The 22541-nt window shown below is 45.4% G+C and overlaps 1 protein-coding gene across 1 annotated transcript in view; it reads left to right on the forward strand.

Annotated features, from left to right (window-relative positions):
* The first annotated feature begins 849 nt into the window (after positions 1-849).
* The window catches only part of CFAP74 (cilia and flagella associated protein 74), a 78526-nt gene continuing 56834 nt past the window's right edge, over positions 850-22541 (forward strand). Inside the window, exons 1-5 of the mRNA XM_049696341.1 lie at positions 850-1181; positions 20482-20564; positions 21155-21239; positions 21322-21462; positions 21750-21848. Coding sequence (XP_049552298.1) covers positions 20501-20564; positions 21155-21239; positions 21322-21462; positions 21750-21848 — 389 coding nt within the window. The 5' untranslated portion in view covers positions 850-1181; positions 20482-20500. The remainder of the gene's footprint in view (positions 1182-20481; positions 20565-21154; positions 21240-21321; positions 21463-21749; positions 21849-22541) is intronic.

Genomic DNA, 22541 nt, shown 5'->3' on the forward strand with positions numbered 1-22541 from the left:
GGCAGAGGTAAGTGCTGTCACCTGGGTAAAGTCCACAGCTCTCAGAGATGCTGCGCTTTTCACGAGGCTTGATGGCTCTGATGGATCTCATCATCCCAGGATGAAACTAAGGGACTTCCTGGGCCCCACTGTGGCATCAGGAAACACTAGTCAAAGCCAGCCAGTGGCCAGCAGGGCCAGCGGCCCTGCAAGTCACATGCAGGTGGGATGCTGGAAGGCGCGGGGCCCTGCAAGGACGGGGGATACGCGGACTCACTCGGGGACCCAGGGCCCGGCACTGAGTGCACTGGCGAGAAGGACCCTTCTTCACATCCCTGCATCTCAGCCGCAAACACACGCCCCTCTGGGCCCGGGCAGGGCTGGGGACTGGAGAATGCGCGGGGAAAGCTCAGTTCAGCTCCAGCCCAGTGTGCCATATTGTGCCAAGTCTCTCATCTCGAAAAGAAAAGTGAGGAACCCCGATTTTATGTGAACTCTCCTGTTTTTAAAATTGACAACTAATCCGAAATTCGACCGGCTTGGCCCAAACCAGGGGAGGCAGCCTGGCGCGCCGTTCGGTCCACCGAGCAGCGCTGGTCTCCTCCGCCACGGCCTGGGTGCCCCCGCGACCCTCCGCTCGCGGCCTCGGCCTCGGCCAGCGCCCGGGTCCCGGCGACCCGGAGCTGCGCGCCCCCGCCTCCCTCCCGCGCTCGAGACGCAAGTGGCCGCCTCGGCCTTACTGCGCCTGCGCAGGGGGCGCGCCGCCGGACCGAGCCATCGCGCGAGCGGGGAAGGGGGGCGCGGGCACCCCCACACCGCGGTGGAGCCGTCCGTTGCCATGGAGCTGCCCGCTCCAAACCGCGCAGCCAGCCGCAGCCGAGCAGCTTCTCCGCCCGGAGCGCGCGCCCTTCGTACCCCGGCGGGTCTGAGGAGAGGTGGGTCCGTTGGCCCCGGAGCCTGGAGCTGGGTCGAGGACTTTAGCCGCCCCCTCAGGCACAAATCAGCGCCTTCATCGTGGAAGTTCTGCCCAAGAAATAAGTGCTAGTGCGGGGAGTGGGGGTCGCCCCTGGCCGCTCTCAGGGACCCCAGCGGGCCGTGAAGCTTGGGTTCTGAGCTCTGCTCCGGCTCCGCGCGGACGTTGCGATGTTGTCCTTTCACATCTAGGACACCGTTGAGCAAAACTCGAGGGCTCAGCCCGGCTGGTAAGAAGAGGGGACGCTGAGGGTCCGGGCAGAGGAAAGGAATTCCGAGGTCATCTCAGTTTGGTTTTTAATGGTTACCTGTTTCTGGAAATCTCTATTATTTGTTTCCGTCGTTTTACGTGCTCACATTATGTATCTGACAAACACTCCTTGACCATCTGCCGTGAGCCAAGTACTGAAGCAGGTGATGGGCGGACCGGCTCTGGTACCCACAGTCCAAAGAATTCCCTGATGGGTTATCCCTGTAGACCGATGGCGAGTACACTCACAGGTACTGCTGAAGGACTGGTTATAAAGCCAGCATCACTAGTCACTACCCAAGTCCAGAAATTGAACCTGGTCAGCACCCCAAGTCAACCTACCCCGCCCATGCCCCACGCAGACCCTTCCCCGGTGACCATAGCCTGACTTTCTGATTCTAATTTCCTTGATTTTCTTTAGTTTTACCGTTTGTAAACAATATTGTTTCACCTGTTTTTAAACCTTATATAAATGGGAAAATGCTGTATATATTCTTTTTTAATTTTTGAAACAATCCCAAATTTATGTAGAAGTTGCAAGTTCAACATAAAAAACGTGTTTCCTGGAGCAGTTGAGGATAAGTTGCCTGCGTGATGCGCTGTCACCTCCAGATACTTTAGTGTGCATTTCCTACACATAAGGACAATCTCCAGCATAACCACACACGACCATCAAAGACCCATAAAGTCACAAACCCGAGAGGGTCCGGTCTGGGACCCCCCACTGCACTGAGCAGTCATCGTGGTGCTTTAGTCTCCTTCATTCCAGAACATTCACCAGGCTTTCCTTGGCTTCGTGACCCTGACACTTTTGAAGGTTTAGGCCAGTGACTTTGTAGAAAGCCCCTCTGGGTTTGTCTGATGTTTCCTCGTGATCAGATTCCCATTATGCGTCTTTGGCAGGGAAGCCACAGAAGTGAGGCCACGTGTCACTCTCTGCTCGTTCCATCCCGTCAGGTGGCTCACAGTGGTCCATTTGTCACATTAGTGACGAGTTTGCTTTGATCACTTGATGAAGGTGGTATCTGCCAGCGTCTCGCCTGGGAAGTTGCCTTGCCCTTTGTAACTGACGAGTATTTTGTTGGGCAGTACTTTGAGGCTCTGAAGCTATGTCATCCCTCCCGGGCTTGAGCCAGTGGCGCACACAGTGGACACCTACCCCCTCCCCCCGCCCCCCGCTCGGGCTCTCATACCCGACACTGGACTGACTGCCTTCCTCCACTCAGGCTCTGTCACCCAGTCTGGGCCACTGTGGACCCTGTTTCACAGGCCCACCTGGGGCGGAAGGGGGAGAAGAAAGGCAGCCTGTGCTTGTGTCTTCCTCCCTCTCGGTTGTGTGTAAGAGCCTCATCCACACTGCTGCACGAGCTGTGGGTCGTCACCTCCATCACCAGCTGGCTCGCCGCGGTGTGGATCTCACAGTCGTTCTGCCGCCGATGGCTGTGGGTTGTTTCCGTAGTTACTGCTCTTACGCACACTGCTCTCTGGGGTCTCGTTATGGCTCCTGGTATCTATGTGTGTTAGGAGTGGAATTGTGTCTCCTCAAAAAAAAGATATGTTGACATCCTAACCCCCCGTATCTCAGAATATGACCTCATTTGGAAATTGGGTCATTGGGGATGTAATTGGTTAAGACGATGTCATACTGGAGGAAGGTGGCCCCTCCTCCAATATGACAGACATCTTTATAAACGGGAATTTGGACATAGACACGCACACAGGGAGACTGTCACATGGATTGGAGTTACGCTGCCACAAGCCCGGGAACCAGAAGCTAGCAGAGAAGTCTGGAATAGATCCTCCCCTAGCACTTCAGTGGGAGTTGGCACCTTGATTTCAGATTTCTGGCCTCCGGAACTATGAGAAAATACTTCTGTGTTGTTCTAAGACAGCCAGTTTGTGGTACTTTGTTACGGCATCCCCAGGAAACTAATACAGCATCTAAGTTTCTGTAGGGTAAACACCTAGGAGAGGAATTGCTGAGTCAGAGGGCGTGGTAGACAGAATAATGGCCCCCGGAGACCGCCGTGTCCTGACCCTTGGAACCCGTGAATGTGTTAGGTTACAGGCACTGGGAATGTAGGCTGTTGGTCAGCTGACTCTGAGATGGGAGATTGTGCTGGGTTATCCTGGTGAGCCCAGCGCACCTAGAAGGGCCCTCCTAGTGGGGAGGGAGGCGGAGGGGAGCCAGAAAGAAAGCAGCCCGAGAAAGACCACCTGACGGTAGTGGCTTTGAAGTTGGTAGGATGGGGCCTTGGCCGAGGCACGTGGGTGACCTCTAGAAACTGGAAAAGGCAAGAAAATGGGCCCGCCCCCAGAGCCTCCGGAAAGGAAGGCAGCCCTGCCCACAAGCCCAGTGGGGCTCATTTCAGACTTCCGACCTCCGGAACTGTAAGATGATACACCTGTGCTAAGTCCCTGAGTGTGCGGCAATTTCCTGCGGCAGCAATAGGATACCAGCGCAGAGGGCGTGTATATATTTAACTACGATACAGTGCTGAGCTCTTTTCAAAGCACCTGTCCCGGTTTTCCCTCCCACCGTTAGGGCGTGCGCCTCCCCACTGCTCCGTGTCCTTTGTGCCACCTGGTATACTCAGGCTCGGAAGGTGTTACCGAGTCTGACGGCTGTGTAACAATAGTATGTGGCTTTACTCTGCATTTCCCTGATTACAAATGAGGTTGATCACCAAGAAACAGTTCATCATCTGGCCAGGACTCTGTTAAGAGTTACAGGGAGCACTATTACTAATGCCAGGAAGACAGGCATGAATCCAGCCATCTGAACGTCCTTTATTGTAACCTGCCTGTCATGGTCTCGCCGTTTTGCTGTTGGGCTGCCCACCTTCTCTGTTGAGCCGACGATGTTCCTTGCATGTCTTGATGGTAAACCTTTTGGGAAATGTGTTGCATTTATCTTCTAATCTGTAGTGTTTCTTAAACTCTCCTTAGGGTGTCACCTGAACCAAAGTTTTTAAGTGTACGAGACTCTGCCAGCTTTTCGTCTTGTGACTTAATGTTTTTGATGTCTTGTTTAGGAAAACCTGAAGGCATGAAGGCCCCTCCGCCTTCACCGTAGCAGCTTTGCTCTTCACCTGTGAGGCTTTGGCCCCCAAGGAACTGATTTCCAGGGTGGACACGCAGCTTCTTAGCATGTGGACTGAGATGTGCATTCCCTGCCCGCCGCTTGCACACGTGTGCACACGCTGCCCTGTCGGAGTTTGGGGGGTTTTTAATGCCTCTGTGGAGCAATTTGGAGAGAACTGGCATCCTGACAGCATTGAGTGTCCATTACGTGAACATGCACCTCTCCATTGATTTATTTATATTGGTTTTATTCTTTTTTAGGTTTTTGTTATGGACAATTTCAAACTCACCACGTAGTGGTCCTATGAACTGTCGGGCGCCGAGCCCCCCTTCAGTGGTCACCAGAATCGAGTCAATCCTGGAGTTTCTACTGCTTCTCACTTGTAGCGCTTGGCTGATGTAGTTCAGAGAAAACCCCAGGTGTAATAGTTCACCCATAAACTCTTTTTTTTTTTTGTGGTACACGGGCCTCTCACTGTTGTGGCCTCTCCCGTTGCGGAGCACAGGCTCCGGACATGCAGGCTCAGCGGCCATGGCTCATGGGCCCAGCCGCTCTGCGGCATGTGGGATCCTCCCGGACCAGGGCACGAACCCGTGTCCCCTGCATCGGCAGGCGGACTCTCAACCACTGCGCCACCAGGGAAGCCCCACCCGTAAACTGTTTAGTACACAATTCTAACTGAAAAGAACTTATTTTTAGCATAACCACAAATTCATTATCAACCCCAGCCGAGTTAACATTGATTTCTTAATAAAATCTAATACCACTTGGTGTTCATTTTCCCACGTTACCTCAGAAATGTCTTCTACAGTTTCTCGCTTGACTCAGGTTCCAAACCAGAACCCCCCCTTGCATGCGGTTGACTTGTCTCTCACGGCTTTTACATTCAGAACAGCTCCGCTTCCCTTTCCCCCCACGGCATCCATTTGTTGAAGAACCTGGGTCATTGACTCCACTTATCCTTTCTTTAGGTCTCACTTCACGTCGCCTGACGGGGACGGGGCTTCATCGTTTCTCATCGGGGGTCCTACTCCCTTTTTCTTGTATTTATTCCCAAGTACTTCATATTTATTGGTGTAATTGTAAATAAGTTTTCCAAATCTTGCTTTCTCATTATTTGTTCTGATAAACAGGAATATCATTGATTTTTATTACCGAATTTATATCTAGCAACATCACTAAATTGTCTCGATAACATTAACAATTTATCTCTGTACTCATTTGGACTTTCTACATGCACAATCGTGTTATCTGAAAACAACTGTCTCCCCTTCCGCTCCTCATGCCTTGTACTTCTTTCTTCTCTCCTTGTTCCAGTCAGGAGGCCCAGTGGCTTCAGAGAGCATCCTTGTTTTGTTCTCAGTCTTAAAGGAAATGCTTTTAACGTTTATGATTTTTTTTCTTTTGGCCACGCCGAGCGGCTTGCGGGGACGATCCAAGCCACGCCCCTGCAGTGGAAGCACGGGGTCTTAACCGCTGGACCGCCAGGGAAGTCGTAATAATGTTATGATTAAGTATGACGCTTCCTGTGGATTATTGTTGGCAAACATTCTTTACCACATTAAAGAAGTCTAACGCCAGTTTGCTACATTTTTAAAAAGTGTAAGTGGGATGTTGAATTTCATCAATGTCTTTTCCTGCATTGAGTCAATTGTATATTTCTCTTCTCTGGTCTGCTCGTGTGGTGAGTTGACTTGATTTCTAATGCTAAGCAAGTCCGTCTTCGTCGTGATGTGTCATCCTGTCTACGTGTTGCTGGCTTTAGCCTGGTGGTACTTCACCTCAAGGGTGAGGCTGGTCTGTGGTTTTCCTTTCCCTGTTGTCACCGCCAGGCTCTCATAGCAAAAGTTAAGTGATTCCACGAAACAAACCAGGGAGTGGACCTTCTGGTTCTCTTTCCTGGAAGAAAGTGTGTGAAACTGGAACATTTTGAACCTCAAATGTTTCATGGAACTTGATAGGGAAGCCTCAGAGCCTAGGATTTTCTTGGTGGGAACATATTTGACTTTAAAAAAAAATATTTTTTAATGTTTGTTTATTTATTTATTTATTTTTCTTATTAGTCATCCATTTCATACACATTAGTGTATACATGTCAATCCCAATCTCCCAATTCATCACACCGCCACCCCCGCCACTTTCCCCCCTTGGTGTCCATATGTTTGTTCTCTACATCTGTGTCTCAATTTCTGCCCTGCAAACTGGTTCATCTGTACCACTTTTCTAGGTTCCACATATATGCGTCAATATACAATATTTGTTTTTCTCTTTCTGACTTACTTCACTCTGCATGACAGTCTCTAGATGCATCCACGTCTCTACAAGAGACCCAATTTCGTTCGTTTTTATGGCTGAGTAATATTCCATCATATATACGTACCACAACTTCTTTATCCATTCGTCTGTCAATGGGCATTTAGGTTGCTTCCATGACCTGGCTATTGTAAACAGTGCTGCAGTGAACATCGAGGTGCATGTGTCTTTTTGAATTATGGTTTTCTCTGGGTATATGTCCAGTAGTGGGATTGCTGGGTCATATGGTAGTTCTATTTTTAGTTCTTTAAGGAACCTCCATACTGTTCTCAATAGTGGCTCTATCAATTTACATTCCCACCAATAGTACAAGAGGGTTCCCTTTTCTCCACACCCTCTCCGGCATTTGTTGTTTGTAGATTTTCTGATGATGCCCATTCTAACTGGTGTGAGGTGTTACCTCATTGTAGTTTTGATTTGCATTTCTCTAATAATTAGTGATGTTGAGCAGCTTTTCATGTGCCTCTTGGCCATCTGTATGTCTTCTGTGGAGAAATGTCTCTTTAGGTCTTCTGTCCATTTGGGGATTGGGTTGTTTGTTTTTTTAAATATTGAGCTGCATGAGCTGTTTATATATTTTGGAGATTAATCCTTTGTCCATTGCTTCATTTGCAAATATTTTCTCCCATTCTGAGGGTTGTCTTTTCGTCTTGTTTATGGTTTCCTTTGCTGTGCAAAAGCTTTTAAGTTTCATTAGGTCCCATTTGTTTATTTTTGTTTTTATTTCCATTACACTAAGAGGTGGATCAAAAAAGATCTTGCTGTGATTTATGTCAAAGAGTGTTCTTCCTATGTTTTCCTCTAAGAGTTTTATAGTGCTCAGTCTTACATTTAGGTCTCTAATCCATTTTGAGTTTATTTTTGTGTATGGTGTTAGGGAGTGTTCTAATTTCATTCTTTTACATGTAGCTGTCCAGTTTTCCAAGCACCACTTATTGAAGAGACTGTCTTTTCTCCATTGTATATCCTTGCCTCCTTTGTCATAGATTAGTTGACCATAGGTGCATGGGTTTATCTCTGGGCTTTCTATCCTGTTCCATTGATCTGTACTTCTGTTTTTGTGCCAGTACCATATTGTCTTGATTACTGTAGCTTTGTAGTATAGTCTGAAGTCAGGGAGTCTGATTCCACCAGCTCCGTTTTTTCCCCCCAAGACTGCTTTGGCTATTCAGGGTCTTTTGTGACTCCATACAGATTTTAAGGTTTTTGTTCTAGTTCTGTAAAAAAATGCCATTGGTAATTTGATAGGGATTGCATTGAATCTGTAGATTACTTTGGGTAGTACAGTCATTTCCACAATATTGATTCTTCCAATCCAAGAACATGGTATATCTCCCCATCTGTTGGTATCAACTTTAATTTCTTTCATCAGTGTCTTATAGTCTTCTGCATACAGGTCTTTGGTCTCCCTAGGTAGGTTTATTCCTAGGTATTTTATTCTTTTTGTTGCAATGGTAAATGGGAGTGTTTCCTTAATTTCTCTTTCAGATTTTTCATCATTAGTGTATAGGAATACAAGAGATTTCTGTGCATTAATTTTGTATCCTGCAAATTTACCAAATTCATTGATTAGCTCTAGTAGTTTTCTGGTGACATCTTTAGGATTCTCTATGTATAGTATCATGTCATCTGCAAACAGTGACAGTTTTACTTTTTCTTTTCCAATTTGTATTCCTTTTATTTCTTTTTCTTCTCTGATTGCCGTGGCTAGGACTTCCAAATGTTGAATAATAGTGGTGAGAGTGGGCAACCTTGTCTTGTTTCTGATCTTAGTGGAAATGGTTTCAGTTTTCCACCATTGAGAATGATGTTTGCTGTGGGTTTGCCGTGTATGGCCTTTATTATGTTGAAGTAGGTTCCCTCTATGCCCACCTTCTGGAGAGTTTTTATCATAAATGGGTGTTGAATTTTGTCAAAAGCTTTTTCTGCATCTATTGAGATGATCATATGTTTTTTCTCCTTCAGTTTGTTAACATGGTGTAGTACATTGACTGATTTGCGTATATTGAAGAATCCTTGCACCCTTGGGATAAATCCCACTTGATCATGGTGTATGATCCTTTTAATGTGTTGTTGGATTCTGTTTGCTAGTATTTTGTTGAGGATTTTTGCATCTATATTCACCAGTGATATTGGTCTGTAATTTTCTTTTTTTGTGGTATCTTTGTCTGGTTTTGGTATCAGGGTGATGGTGGCCTCATAGAATGAGTTTGGGAGTGTTCCTTCCTCTGAAATTTTTTGGAAGAGTTTGAGAAGGATGGGTGTTAGCTCTTCTCTAAATATTTGATAGAATTCACCTGTGACGCCATCTGGTCCTGGACTTTTGTTTGTTGGAAGATTTTTAATCACAGTTTCAATTTCATTACTTGTGATTGGTCTGTTCATATTTTCTATTTCTTCCTGGTTCAGTCTTGGAAGGTTATACCTTTCTAAGAGTTTGTCCATTTCTTCCAGGTTGTCCATTTTATTGGCATAGAGTCCCTTAGGATGCTTTGTATTTCTGCGGTGTCTGCTGTAACTTCTCCTTTTTCATTTCTAATTTTATTGATTTGAGTCCTCTCCCTCTTTTTCTTGATGAGTCTGGCTAATTGTTTGTCAATTTTGTGTATCTTCTCAAAGAACCAGCTTTCAGTTTTATTGATCTTTGCTATTGTTTTCTTTGTTTCTATTTCATTTATTTCTGCTCTGATCTTTATGATTTTTCTTCTGCTAACTTTAGGTTTTGTTTGTTCTTCTTTCTCTGGTTCCTTTAGGTGTAAGGTTAGATTGTTTATTTGAGATTTTTCTTGTTTCTTGAGGTAGGCTTGTATAGCTGTAAACTTCCCTCTTAGAACTGCTTTTGCTGTATCCCATAGGTTTTGGATCATCGTGTTTTCATTGTCATTTATCTCTAGGTATTTTTTGATTTTCTCTTTGATTTCTTCAGTGATCTCTTGGTTATTTAGTAACGTATTGTTTAGCCTCCATGTGTTTGTGTTTTTTACGTTATTTTCCCTGTAATTGATTTCTAATCTCATAGCGTTGTGGTCAGAAAAGATGCTTGATATGATTTCAATTTTCTTAAATTTACTGAGGCTTGATTTGTGACCCAAGATGTGATCTATCCTGGAGAATGTTCCATGCACACTTGAGAAGGAAGTGTAATGTGCTGTTTTGGGATGGAATGTCCTATAAATATCAATTAAATCTTTCTGGTCTATTGTGTCATTTAAAGCTTGTGTTTCCTTATTTATTTTCATTTTGGATGATCTGTCCACTGGTGTAAGTGAGGTGTTAAAGTCCCCCACTATTATTGTGTTACTGTTGATTTCCTCTTTCATGGCTGTTAGCAGTTGCCTTATGTATTGAGGTGCTCCTATGTTGGGTGCATATATATTTATAATTGTTATATTTTCTTCTTGGATTGATCCCTTGATCATTACGTAGTGTCCTTCCTTGTCTCTTGTAACATTTTTTATTTTAAAGTCTATTTTATCTGATATGAGTACTGCTACTCCAGCTTTCTTTTGATTTCCATTTGCATGGGATATCTTTTTCCATCCCCTCACTTTCAGTCTGTATGTGTCCCTAGGTCTGAAGTGGGTCTCTTGTAGACAGCATGTATATGGGTCTTGTTTTTGTATGCATTCAGCAAGCCTGTGTCTTTTGGCTGGAGCATTTAATCCATTCACGTTTAAGGTAATTATCGATATGTATGTTCCTATTACCATTTTCTTAATTTTGGGGGGTTTGTTTTTGTAGGTCCTTTTCTTCTCTTGTGTCTCCCACTTAGAGAAGTTCCTTTAACATTTCTTGTAGAGCTGGTTTGGTGGTGCTGAATTCTCTTAGCTTTTGCTTGTCTGTAAAGCTTTTGATTTCTCCATCAAATCTGAATGAGATCCTTGCCAGGTAGAGTAATCTTGGTTGTAGGTTCTTCCCTTTCATCACTGTAAATATGTCATGCCACTCCCTTCTAGCTTGTAGAGTTTCTGCTGAGAAATCAGCTGTTAACCTTATGGGGGTTCCCTTGTATGTTATTTGTCGTTTTTCCCTTGCTGCTTTCAATAATTTTTGTTTGTCTTTAATTTTTGCCAATTTGATTACTATGTGTCTCGGTGTGTTTCTCCTTGGGTTTGTCCTGTATGGGACTTGCTGCGCTTCCTGGACTTGGGTGGCTATTTCCTTTCCCATGTTAGGGAAGTTTAGACTATAATCTCTTCAAATATTTTCTCTCGTCCTTTTTCTCTCTCTTCTCCTTCTGGGACCGCTATAATGTGAATGTTGTTGCGTTTAATGTTGTCCCAGAGGTCTCTTAGTCTGTCTTCATTTCTTTTCATTCTTTTTTCTTTATTCTGTTCCACGGCAGTGAATTCCACCATTCTGTCTTCCAGGTCACTTATCCATTCTTCTGCCTCAGTTATTCTGCTATTGATTCCTTCTAGTGTAGTTTTCACTTCACTTATTGTATTGTTCATCTCTGTTTGTTTGTTCTTTAGTTCTTCTAGGTCTTTGTTAAATATTTCTTGCATCTTCTTGATCTTTGCCTCCATTTTTTTTCCGAGGTCCTGGATCATCTTCACTATCATTATTCTGAATTCTTTTTCTGGAAGATTGCCTATCTCCATTTCATTTAGTTGTTTTTCTGGGGTTTTATCTTGTTCCTTCATCTGGTACATAGCCCTCTGCCTTTTCATCTTGTCTGTCTTTCTGTGAATGTGTTTTTTGTTCCACAGGCTTCAGGATTGTAGTTCTTCTTGCTTCTGCTGTCTGCCCTCACTGTATATCCTCGTTTCCTCAGCCAGGAAAGGACACAGCGTCTCATAAGATGGAATTAGCACTTGGGTGAAGAAAGCAGTGTATGAGGGGTGGTCAACACTCCATCAAAATCATGGCATCATTACATTTGAGCAGTGAAAATACTCCATTGCTTTATCTCCTTGAGTCTCAATATTCTTACCTCCCAGGCAAATGAAGAGACGCTGTGGAATAATGAAGTTTATACTGAAGATAAATTCTTCTCACTCCTGCTGGGCCAGTCACCTGAAACTGCTTATATCACAATCATTGGTCAGTCAAATCCACAGGGCAATTCTCCTCAAGCAGCAGTCAGGGGTCCATGGAAGCTGCTAGTGTTGCAGGGTCTCCTGCAGAGGCGGGGGGTGTCTGTGCCTCACCGTGAGGACAGGGACACTGGCAGCAGCATTTCTGGGAGGTTCTCTTTGGTGTGAGCCCTCCCGGAGTCCCCTTATTTCACTCTTGATGGGATTTCTTTTACGCCTGTGGGAATTTTCAAGTTTTCTATTTTTTGTTCTTGAAACAATTTTGGTTAGTAATATTTTTCTAATAATTTGTCCATTGTCTAAATTTTCAAATTTATTGGTGTAAAGTGGCTCATGACATTTTTACATTTTTTCATGTCTGTAGTATCTGTAGTTAGAGACCCTTTTCTTCTTATATGGATGATTTGTTCTTTCTCTTTTTATTTATCAGTTTCATTAGAGGTTTGTCAGTTTTATAAATCTTCTAAAAGTACAAACTTTTGGCTTTGAGGAACATCTCTATCACATGTTTGTCTTGCAGCATTAATTTCTAATCTTTTTTGTTTTCTTCTACTTTCTTTGGGTTTATATCGCAGCTCTCTTTATAACCCCTTGAGTTGCATGTTTAGCACATTAATACTTAGCCTGTCTTGTTCCTGATATGAGCATTTAGGATCACAAATTCACTCTGTTCTACCTTGGCTACACTCAGTTTGATATATGATATTTTCATTATAACTCAGTTAAAAACATTTTATAATTTTCATTATGATTTTTTTCTTTGGCCCACGGGTTATTTAGAAGTATGTTTCTTATTTTCAAAAAATAAGGTGAATTTATAGTTTTTGATTTGATTTTTTTCTTCCAGTTTTATTGGAATATAATTGACATACAGCACTGTATAAGTTTAAGGTGTACAGCATAATGATTTGACATACAAACATCATGAACTGATCACCAAAATAAGTTTAGTGAACATCCATCATCTCATATAGGTACAAAATTAAAGAAATAGAAAAAACTTCTTCCTCGTGATGAGAACTCTTAGGATTTACCCTCTTAACAACTTTCATATATAACATACAAAGTGTTAATTACATTTACCATGTTGTACATTACATCATTAGTACTTATTTATCTTATAACTGGAAGTTTGTACGTTTTTATGCCCTCATCCAATTCCCCCTTCCCCAATCCCCCGCCTCTGGTAACTACAAACCTGACCTCTTTTTCTATGATTTTGTTTGTTTTTGAAATATAATTAGCCTACAACACTATGTTAGTTCCTGTTACACAACATAATAATTCGATATTTCTATACATTTCGAAGTGATCACAGGGTATGTGTAGTTACGATAGGTCACCATACAAAGATACTATATAGTTATTGTTATATTCCCCGCACTGTACATTTCATCCCTGTGACTTGTTTATTTTTCAGCAGGAAGTTTGTACCTTCCAATATCTCTTACCTATTTCTCTCCCCCTCTCACTCCCACCCGCTCTGGCAACCACCTGTCTGTCCTCTGTATCTATGACTCTGTTTCTGTTTATGGCGTTTGTTCATTTGGTTTTTAGATCCCACATACGTGACGTCACACAGCACTGGCCTCTCTATCTGACTTATTTCACTAAGCATCATGCCCTCGGGGTCCATCCATATTTTTGCAGATGACAAGATTTCATTCTTTTCATGGCTGAGTAGTACTCCCTTGTGTATATATACCACATCTTCTTTATCCATTCACGTGTTGATGGGCACTTACGTTGCTTACATATCTTGGCTATTGTAAATAGTACTGCAATGAATATAAGGGTGCATATATCTTTTCTAATTAGTGTTTTGGGTTTTTTTTCCTTGATAAATACCCAGGAGTAAAATTGATGGATCATATGGTAGTTCTATTTTTAAGTTTTTGAGGAATTTCCATACTGTTTTCCACAGTGGCTGCACCACTTTACATTCCCACCAGCAGTGCAGGAAGGTTCCCTTTCCTCCGTATTCGGCCAGCGTTTTTATATCTTCTTTGGAAAAACATCATTTCAGATCCTCTGCCCATTTTTTAATCAGGTTGTTCAGTTTGTTGATGTTGAGTTGTATGAGTTTGTATATATCTTGGATATTAACCACTTATTGGATATATTTGCAAACATCATCTGCCGCTCAGTTGATGGCCTTTTAAAAAATTAATTTATTTATTTATTTATTTTTGGCTGCGTTGGGTCTTCATTGCTGCGCGCGGGCTTTCTCTAGTTGCAGTGAGCAGGGGCTACTCTTCGTCGTGGTGCGCAGGCTTCTCATTGTTGTGGAGCATGGGCTCTAGGCGCGCGGGCTTCAGTAGTTGTGGCACACGGGCTCAGTACTTGTGGCTCATGGGCTCTGGAGCGCAGGCTCAGTAGTTGTGGCGCACAGGTTTAGTTGCTCCATGGCATGTGGGATCTTCCTGGCCAGGGCTCGAACCCGTGTCCCCTGCATTGGCAGGTGGATTCTTAACCACTGCACCACTGGGGAAGTCCTGATCATATGATTTTTATTCTTCAATTTGTTAACGTCATATATCACATTGATTGATTTGTGGATATTGAAACATCCTTGCATCCCTGGTATAAATCCCACTTTATCGTGGTGTATGATCCTCTTAATGTATTGTTGGATTCAGTTTGCTAATATTTTATTGAGGATTTTTACGTCTATGTTCATCAGTGATATTGGCCTATAATTTTCTTTTTTTGTGATATTGTTGTCTGGTTTTAGTATCAGGGTGATGCTGGTCTTGCAGAAAGAGTTCAGAAGCATTCCTTCCTCTGCAAATTTCTGGAATAGTTGGAGAAGGCTAGGTGTTCACTCTTCTTTAAATGTTTGGTTGAATTCACCTGTGAAGCCATCTGATCCTGGACTTCTGTTTGTTTGGAGGTTTTTTTTTAATAATTTTTTGTGATAATCTCTTATGATCCTTTGTATATCTGTGGTGTCGTTGTAACTTCTTTTTTTTAGTTTAATTTTTATTTTATATTGGAGTATAGTTGATTTACAATATTGTGTTAGTTTCAGGTGTACAACAAAGTGATTCAGGTATATGTATACATATATCCATTCTTTTTCAGACTCTTTTCCCATATAGATTACTACAGAATATTGAGTAGAGTTCCCTGTACTGTACAGTAGGTCCTTGTTGATTATCTATTGTATATATATAGTAGTGCGTATATGTTAATCCCAAACTCCTCATTTTTCCCTCCCCCCACCTTTCCCCTTTGGTAACCTTGAGTTTGTTTTCGAAGTCTGTGAGTCTGTTTCTATTTTGTAAATAAGTTCATTTGTACCATATTTTTTTAGATTCCACATATAAGTGATATTATATGACATTTGTCTTTGTCTGACTTACTTCACTTAGTATGATAATCTCTAGGTCCTGCCATGTTGCTGCAAATGGCATTATTTCATTCCTTTTTATGGCTGAGTAATATTCCATTGTATATATGTACCACATCTTCTTTTCCCATTCATATGTTGATGGACATTTAGGTTGCTTCCATGTCTTGGCTATTTTAAATAGTGCTGCAATGAACATTGGGGGTGCGTGTATCTTTTCAAATTATGGTGTTCTCCAGGTGTATGCCCAGGAGTGGGATTGCTGGCCCGTATGGTAGTTCTATTTTTCTTTCTGTCCTGTCCCATTGATCTATATTGCTGGTTGTGACTTCTTTTTCCCTTCTGATTTTCTGTATTTGGGCCCTCTCCCTTCTTCTCTTCATGAGTTGGGCTAAAGGTTTGTCAATTTTGTTTATCTTTTCAAAGAACCAGCTCTTAGTTTCATTGATTTTTCGGATTGTTTTTTAAAGTCTCTATTTCATTTATTTCTGCTCTGATCTTTATGATTTCTGTCCTACTAACTTTGAGTTTCGTTTGTTCTGCTGTCTCTACTTAGGGTTAGGCTTTAGGTGTACGGTTAGGTTGTTTATTTGAGATTTTTCTTGTTTCCTGAGGGAAGCTTGTATTGCTATAAACTTCCTGCTTATAACTGATTTTGCTGCCTCCCACAGATTTTGGATTATCCGCTTTTCATTTTCATTTGTGTCCAGGAATTCTTCTGATTTCTTCTTTGATTTCTTCAGTGATCCATTGGTTGCATACCAGCATGTTGTTCAGCCTCCACATGTTTGTGTTTCTTGCAGTCTTTTTCTTGTAGTTGATTTTTAGTCTCATAGCATTGTAATCATAAAAGATGCCTGATATGATTTCAACTTTCTTAAATTTATTGAGACTTGTTTTGTGGCCTAGCATGTGATCTGTCCTGGAGAATGTTTCGCGTATACTTGAAAAGAATGTGTATTTGCTGTTTGGGGAAGGAATGTTCCAGATAGATCAATTAAGTTCATTGGGTCTAATGTGTCACTTAAGGCCAGTGTTTCCTGATTGATTTTCTGTGTGGACGACCTGCCCATTGATGTAAGTGGCCTGGGAGTCCTGGAGTAGGAGTATCAGCCCACTGGGGGGCAGGGCCAGGGTCCAGGGCGTCCTGGAGCTGGTGCTGCCTGCTAGTGGGTGACGCTGGTCCCGGGGCTGGTGCTGGGCAGTGGTGAGTGGGACTGGGTCCTGGGCCCTCGGGTGGACAGCACGAGGTCCTGGGGTGGCTGTGGGCTCAGCGAGTCTTAAGGCAGCCAGCCTACTGGCAGGTGGGGCTATGCCCCTGCCCAGCTCACCGCTTGGCCTGAGGCGTCCCCATACTGGTGCCTGCAGGCTGGCATGCAGGGCAGGTCCCGGCACTAATAAGCCAGAGGGAGGGTTCTGAAATGGCACTGGCAGCACCAGTGTCCTTGTGTTAGAGCTGCCACCAGTGTCTGTGTCCCCAGGATGAGCTGCCCTGCCAGGATCAGCAGGTGGGTCTGACCCAGGCTCCTCTCCATTTCCTGCTTTTGTCCTGGGCCCTGAGCACGTGAGATTTTGTGTCCTTTAAGAGCGGCGTCTCTATTTTGCACGGCGCTCTGGCTCCCCTGGAAGGAAGCCCCGCTCACCTTCAGAGCCAGATGTTCTTCCGGCTCAACTTCGTGGTGCAGGGCCCCCAGGCTGGGGACCCTGACTCCTTGGGGCGCCCCTCTGCGGTTGTGATTATCCTCCCGTGCTCAGCTTACCCACCTGGGGCTTTGGGTCCTGACTGCACCGCGGCTCTGCCCCTCCTGCCCCGCCTGTTGGGAGTCCTCCTGTACAGCTTCAGGTGTAGACGGTGTTTTCTTCTAAGCTCCTGCTCTTTCTCGTCACTAGCTGCTCTGTGATAGGGTGATTCTCTCTGTGTCCACGGGAGAAGGTGAGCTCAGGGCTCTTCCTGCTCCCCATCTGCTTTGCTTTTCTCTATCTGTTATTGATTTGGGCTAATTAATTTGCTCAGAGAATAAGCTTCGTATGATTTTAGTTCTTTGAAATTTGTTGAGTCCTGCTTTGGGGCCGGTAGATAGTTTTTGTAAATATTCTGTGTGATGGTTTAGGGGAGCACTTAAATTTCCATAGTTGTTTCTGTTCCATGTATGTCTGTGGGGTTCAGTTTGTTAATGATGTTGTTTAAATGTGTGTCATTAATGACTTATTTTATCTGGTTTTGTTGTCAGTTCCTGAGAGAGGCGTGTTAAGACCTCCCACTAGAGTTTGTACTTTTGACTCTCCTTGTTCTGCCCGTCTTTGCTTTGTTTATTTAGTGGCTATGCGTTTGAATACACGTGGATTTACCACTGTTGTATCTTCCTGGTGAGCTGAGCCTCTGGTGATGACCTGACCCTCTTACTGCTGTTACTGCTTTTTGCCTAAAGTATTTTTGTCTGTTTCTAGACAACGCCACCAGCTTCCTGTTACAGTTTCTATATAGGGCATCTTTGTCTGACTTTGAAAATGCAGTGCTTTTGTATGTTATTGCTTTAGAATTCTCTTTTAAATAGTAAAAAGTGGGCTTCCCTGGTGGTGCAGTGGTTGAGAGTCCGCCTGCCGATGCAGGGGACGCGGGTTCATGCCCCGGTCTGGGAGGATCCCACGTGCCGTGGAGCGGCTGGGCCCGTGAGCCATGGCCGCTGAGCCTGCGCATCCGGAGCCTGTGCTCCACAGCGGGAGAGGCCGCAACAGTGAGAGGCCCGCGTACCAAAAAAAAAAAAAAGAAAAAAAAAGAATCCGCCTGCCAATGCAGGGGACACGGGTTTGAGCCCTGGTCTGGGAAGATCCCACATGCTGCAGAGAAACTAACCCATGCGCCACAACTACTGAAGTCCACGTGCCTAGAGGCCGTGCTCCACAACAAGAGAATCCACTGCAATGAGAAGCCTGCGCACCTCAATGAAGAGTAGCCCCTGCGCTCCGCAACTAGAGAAAGCCCGCGGGCAGCAACGAAGACCCAGTGCAGCCAAAAATAAATAAATTAAAAAATAGTAAAAAGTTAGATTTTTGTTGTTTTTGGTGGTTGATAAGACACTTTTCTTTAGCTTGGTCACTTCATCTATTTGTATTCTTGTCTTCACTTAGGTTTTGACCTGATAATTTCATCATGTCAATTCTTCAAGACCCTTAAGACAATTAAAATACAATTTTCCCAGCATTTTTGGTTATTTGCACACTGGCCAGCCAATTCTCAAACAGAAGGTCCACGTGCTTCTTAAGCACATTTTAGCAAATCTCTGTGTTTGATCCCACTTCACCCGCACGTCAGAGGCGCCCGGCTCCTGACCCCCAGGTTGTGCGATGCCCGTGGGGCCTTGGGGCCCCTCACCACGTGCCCTTCCGCACACTGGCTCCTGTTGTGTTCCCACTGTTCCTCTCACGTCTGCCTCATCCTTGTAGACTCATGTCCTGAAAACACTGAATCCTGCCACGGTTGTCCTAGTGAGGATTTGAAGGGGGTCAGGGACCCGCTGTCTGGAACCACCGTCTTTAGCGGGACATTCAGGGCGTGTGTGGTTTGATGTTGTCACTGCAGGTGGAGCTGTGTGAGACGTCCCTCCTCTTAGCAGAGTGTCACCCTCGGGGGGCGTTGGTTACACTGTGTTTTACACGCGATGTGATGAGCGCATGGAACTCACGAGCCCAGGGCAGCACAGGCTGGACCACTTTGCAAGCATCTTCTGAAAGCCCCGCATCCACCATCCGCAGGCTGGTGGACTAAGAGCTGTCTTCAACTGGGAGGAATATTGTTGGTATTTTACAAGATGCCTCAAAATTCTGCCTCTCAGGGCTTTAATGCACAGAGGGGTTTTTTGTAGCATTTAAAAAATAAATGACTGGCATTGATTTATTAATGACTTATCAAGGAAACATTATTAGGCTTTGAAAATATTTTTCAGTGACTTATTCTGGAGCAGTTGCTAAATTCAGCAATGAAAACAAACTGGTCTACAGTTTCAGCACCTCGTCCATAATATCAACATCTAATATCAACATCTAATATCAACATCTGTACCAAGCTCTACACAGGCATCTCCCAATGTTCCCGAAATGACTATCAAACTGTAATGAATATTGTGAAACCCCTTAGGAGTTGTCTCTGGACTCTGTGCCTGCGTTTTATTGAGATAACGTGTGCGCGCTGTAACGAGCACGCAAATTAAATGTTCACTAGTGTGAGTTTGACACTTGTGTACACCTGTGTAGCCACCACCCAAAACAAGATGCAGACCGTTTCCGTCCTCCCCCCAGTTCCTCGTAGCCCCCGCCGTCCCCATCCCCTGCCTCTAACCCAGAAGCTGCGTCTCATTTCTATCATCGCCCTTTAGTCCTGCGTGTTCTGGGGCTTCGTACGTGCTCTTCTGTGTCTGGCTTCCTGCACTTAGCACGGTGTGTCTGAGATTCACCCGTGGTGCTCGTGCATCAGACTTCGCTCTCTTTATCTCTGTTATTCCTTTGTATGAATGTGCCAGAATCCGTTTCTCAGAATCCGTTCTCATCACGATGGACATTTGGATTGTTTCCAGTTTGCGGCTGTTGTGAATAAGGTTGCTGTGAGCGTTCCTGTACAAGTGTTTTTGTGGACATACTTCTGTTTCTCTTGGGTAAATACCTCGCAGTAGGATTTCTGGGTCCTCTGGTGAGTATATGTGGATAGCATCTAGTGTTATGGTTTCGTATTTGGTATTTTTGATTTGGGGTGTTCTAACAGGTGTGTAGTGGTGTCTGGTTATGGTTTTGATTTGATTCCCTAGTGACTAATGACGTTTACAAAGTTCCATGAGCCTATGGTCATCGTGCATCTTCTTTCGTCGTGTCTGTTCTAAAATTTTTGTGCCTTTTCAGTTGGGGTTTGGACTTGCTATTGCTGTTATTTAGGAGTTCCTTATATATAATCTGAGTGCCAGGCCTCTGTTACATGTATGTGCTGCAAATATTTTTTCAGATTCTGTGGCCTCTCTTCGTTTTCTTAATGTCTTTTTTTTTTTAATACGGTTTGCTGTTTTGTTCGTTTGTTTGTTTTGTGTTTTTTTTGTTTTTTCTAAGATGTTGGGGGTAGGAGTTTTAGTAATTTATTTATTTAGTTTTGCTGTGTTGGGTCTTCGTTTCTGTGCGAGGGCTTTCTCTAGTTGTGGCAAGCGGAGGCCACTCTTCATCACGGTGCGCGGGCCTCTCACTATCGCGGCCTCTCTTGTTGCGGAGCACAGGCTCCAGATGCGCAGGCTCAGTAGTTGTGGCTCACGGGCCTAGTTGCTCCACGGCACGTGGGATCCTCCCAGACCAGGGCTCAAACCCGTGTCCCCTGCATTAGCAGGCAGATTCTCAACCACTGCGCCACCAGGGAAGCCCTAATGTCTTTTTACAAGAGAAATTGTTAACGCTTATGAAATCCGGTTTTTTAGGTTTTTTTTAATGTGTCATCTATGTTTTGTAAAAATTTTTGTAGCTAATTTCTGCCTCCCAAGATGGAAGAAGATGCCAGCCTGTTCCCTAAGAAGCTTTTGGACGACGCCCCCCTTGTGGAGGATGGTAATTAAGAAAGGTCTTTTCACAAATAAGACACGTTTCAACGCACAGAAGACAAACGATGTGCTTAATAGTTGCCCTTTAATTTCCTTTTTTCAGAGAGACCACATCTTTTAAACTCATATTTTTTCTCAAAAAGGTAGCTTGTATTATTCTGTTTAATCAGAAGAAAGGTCCACGTGGCTGAGACCTTGAAGTTCAGTGGCCGCCTGTAGCTTCCCAGTCTTTTGTTATTGCTTCAAATGGCAATAAGGAACCTGCTGTATGTAACCTGAAGAGCCTGGTTTCAGAGCAGCAGCTGCATTTCACGTCTGCCTTTGACTAGTCTACTCTGAGATCTTGTCACGTGGCCGTTAGAAAACTCCACTCTACGCTCATGAAACAAGGGTGGGAAAGACAATAGTGTTTTGCTATTATTATGAAAATAGTTTTGACTTTGCAGACCCCTTGGAAGGGTTCCCTGGGCCACACTTTAAGAACCACTGCTCCATCCCATCATTGCCCAGTTTGCGTGTGTCAGGATTTACCCTGGAACTTCAGGCTTGAAGGTCTCCATCTGCGTTCTGTTGTTTTAACTCTCACTCTATTTCTAGAAACAGATGAACCGGAGGATCCGGAGTTTGTGCTGGGCTCTGTCCCTGGGGAGGCTGAGAATGAGGCGGACCCAGGAAGCTCCTGGTAATTAACCCGGGGCAGGGGGAGGGGGAGGGGCAGGACGCACTCCCCACGGGATGGCAGCGGGCATCCTTTCCATGTTAAGTCCAGGGAAAGAGCAGAATGCAGACAAGAGGAAGCAGAGACCAGCCGTCCAGGACAGAATGCAGGCCTCACTCCTGCGGAGGGATTTGAGCCACCTAGACCAGCTGCATGAAGAGAAAGACCTTTTCATTCAGAACACGAGGTGAGCGGGGCGGGCCGGGCTCTGGCCGCGGCCCATCTGTGCGGCGTTTGCCGCCCTCCACTCCTGTCCGATTGACGGCGACGCTGCAGTGTGTTCTCCAATGTCTGCGAAGAAAAATTTCAAACACAGAAAAGTTGAAACTTGAAGGCAAATTGATGACATCATGAAACTTTACTCCTAAATGCTCGAGATGCCCGCAGGAGAGCCTGTGCCAGCTGCCGGCCCCGCCCCGGCCGGAGCGCCTGGGGTGCAGGGAGCCGCTTACCGACGCTGGTTCCAACTTTCAGGGAGGAGCTGCGTGCTTGCCGCTGGAGGATGGGGCTCCTCGCCAAGCAGCAGGAGAGCGTGGCAGCTGGCCCGGCCGCGGAGAGAGCCGCCGGCAACAGGTAGGTCGGAGGTGCGGCCCTGGGGCCGGTGGGCACGGGAGTGGGGGCGGACCCACTTCCCGGCCGTGTGGGAATCGGGCAACCCAAGTGGACATCAGGAGTCAGGTGGCCACGAGTCAGGAGGGGCGGTCACTTTGAGGCAGATGGCCAGGGGAGGCCTCCCTGAGGAGGGGACCTGCAGGCTGGGAGGTGAGTGGTAGGGACAGCGGCACAATGGCTGGGGTGGGCGGCGAGTGCAGGGCCCGGGGCAGCAGGCGAGGACGCCAGGTCACGTGCCCGCGGACCAGAGCCCTCTGGTCAGTGTCCCTCCGGCCGCCCTCCGAGAGATGCCCCCGCCCTCTCCTGACCGTAGAGGGGTGTCTTGCAGGGCGGTGCACCTCTCTGTCCTGCGCCCGCCCACCCACCCTGTTCATCTGAGCGCCCCCGCGAAGTGGCTACACCTCAGAGTGTGACTGGGCTTGGGTGACCGGGAGGGCAGAGGGAGGTGAAGTAGGAGGTCTCAGAGTGGGCTCGGCCAGGAGGGCCTCTCAGTGGCTTTTTGGCCCCCGAGATGCCTCTAGTCGTTAGGTGAGTGTGCGGGTCCTTCCTGAGGGGCTGGCAACCAGGGGGCTGGCTCCCCATCCTTGGAAGGATGAGAGGCCAGTGGAGAGGGGGCGGGAGGGGGCAGGAGCGGGCTCAGATCAACGGAGTGGG

The sequence above is a fragment of the Orcinus orca genome, chromosome 1, assembly GCF_937001465.1.
Source record: "Orcinus orca chromosome 1, mOrcOrc1.1, whole genome shotgun sequence".
NCBI lineage: Eukaryota > Metazoa > Chordata > Mammalia > Artiodactyla > Delphinidae > Orcinus > Orcinus orca.